This window comes from Fukomys damarensis, unplaced genomic scaffold (genome assembly GCF_012274545.1).
Source record: "Fukomys damarensis isolate Sample0158 unplaced genomic scaffold, DMR_v1.0_HiC HiC_scaffold_23, whole genome shotgun sequence".
NCBI classification, from domain to species: domain Eukaryota; kingdom Metazoa; phylum Chordata; class Mammalia; order Rodentia; family Bathyergidae; genus Fukomys; species Fukomys damarensis.
In genome coordinates, this window is record NW_022900935.1 from 45,608,560 (window position 1) to 45,609,033 (window position 474).

The window sequence follows — 474 nt, forward strand, 5'->3', positions numbered from 1 at the left end:
GCTCTCCAACTCCTTCTGCCGAAGCAGCTCCGCCGACATCTCCAGCCTGGCGCAGGAGAGGAGACGGCGGGTCAGCCTGGGCGCGCGCCTACCACCGCACCCGCCTCCGGCACCTACCGAGCTAGACTCTGTTTCCGCAGGAGCTCCTGCTGTCGGGCCAGCATCTCCGCCTGGGCTGGGGGCAGGAAGCCGTAACCTGGGGGAGGGGGACAGGCCGGGCCAGGGTGCCAGTGGTGCAGGCTGTCCGAACTGGCCCTTGGTATCAAACTTCGGCCCCCTCAGGGACAGCCTCACAGTACACCCCTTCTCCCCACACGAACCTGGTACACCCGCCTGTTCCTCACCTGGGGTCTGGCACACAGCCGAGGGCATCCCCAAAAAGGGAGGCCTGAGATGGGAGCCCAGGGCGATGTGGGAGGCGTTCTGGGGCGACAGCAAGGGGGGCGGCTGCGATAGCTCCCTGTGGACGGCAGG

The 474-nt window shown here is 67.7% G+C and overlaps 1 protein-coding gene across 1 annotated transcript in view; it reads right to left on the reverse strand.

The window, feature by feature from the left end:
* Positions 1 to 474, reverse strand: part of Samd11 (sterile alpha motif domain containing 11) — an 18,448-nt gene that overhangs the window by 3,875 nt on the left and 14,099 nt on the right. Inside the window, exons 9-11 of the mRNA XM_033767818.1 lie at positions 345 to 460; positions 118 to 196; positions 1 to 46 (exon numbers count right to left, since the gene is read on the reverse strand). Coding sequence (XP_033623709.1) covers positions 1 to 46; positions 118 to 196; positions 345 to 460 — 241 coding nt within the window. The remainder of the gene's footprint in view (positions 47 to 117; positions 197 to 344; positions 461 to 474) is intronic.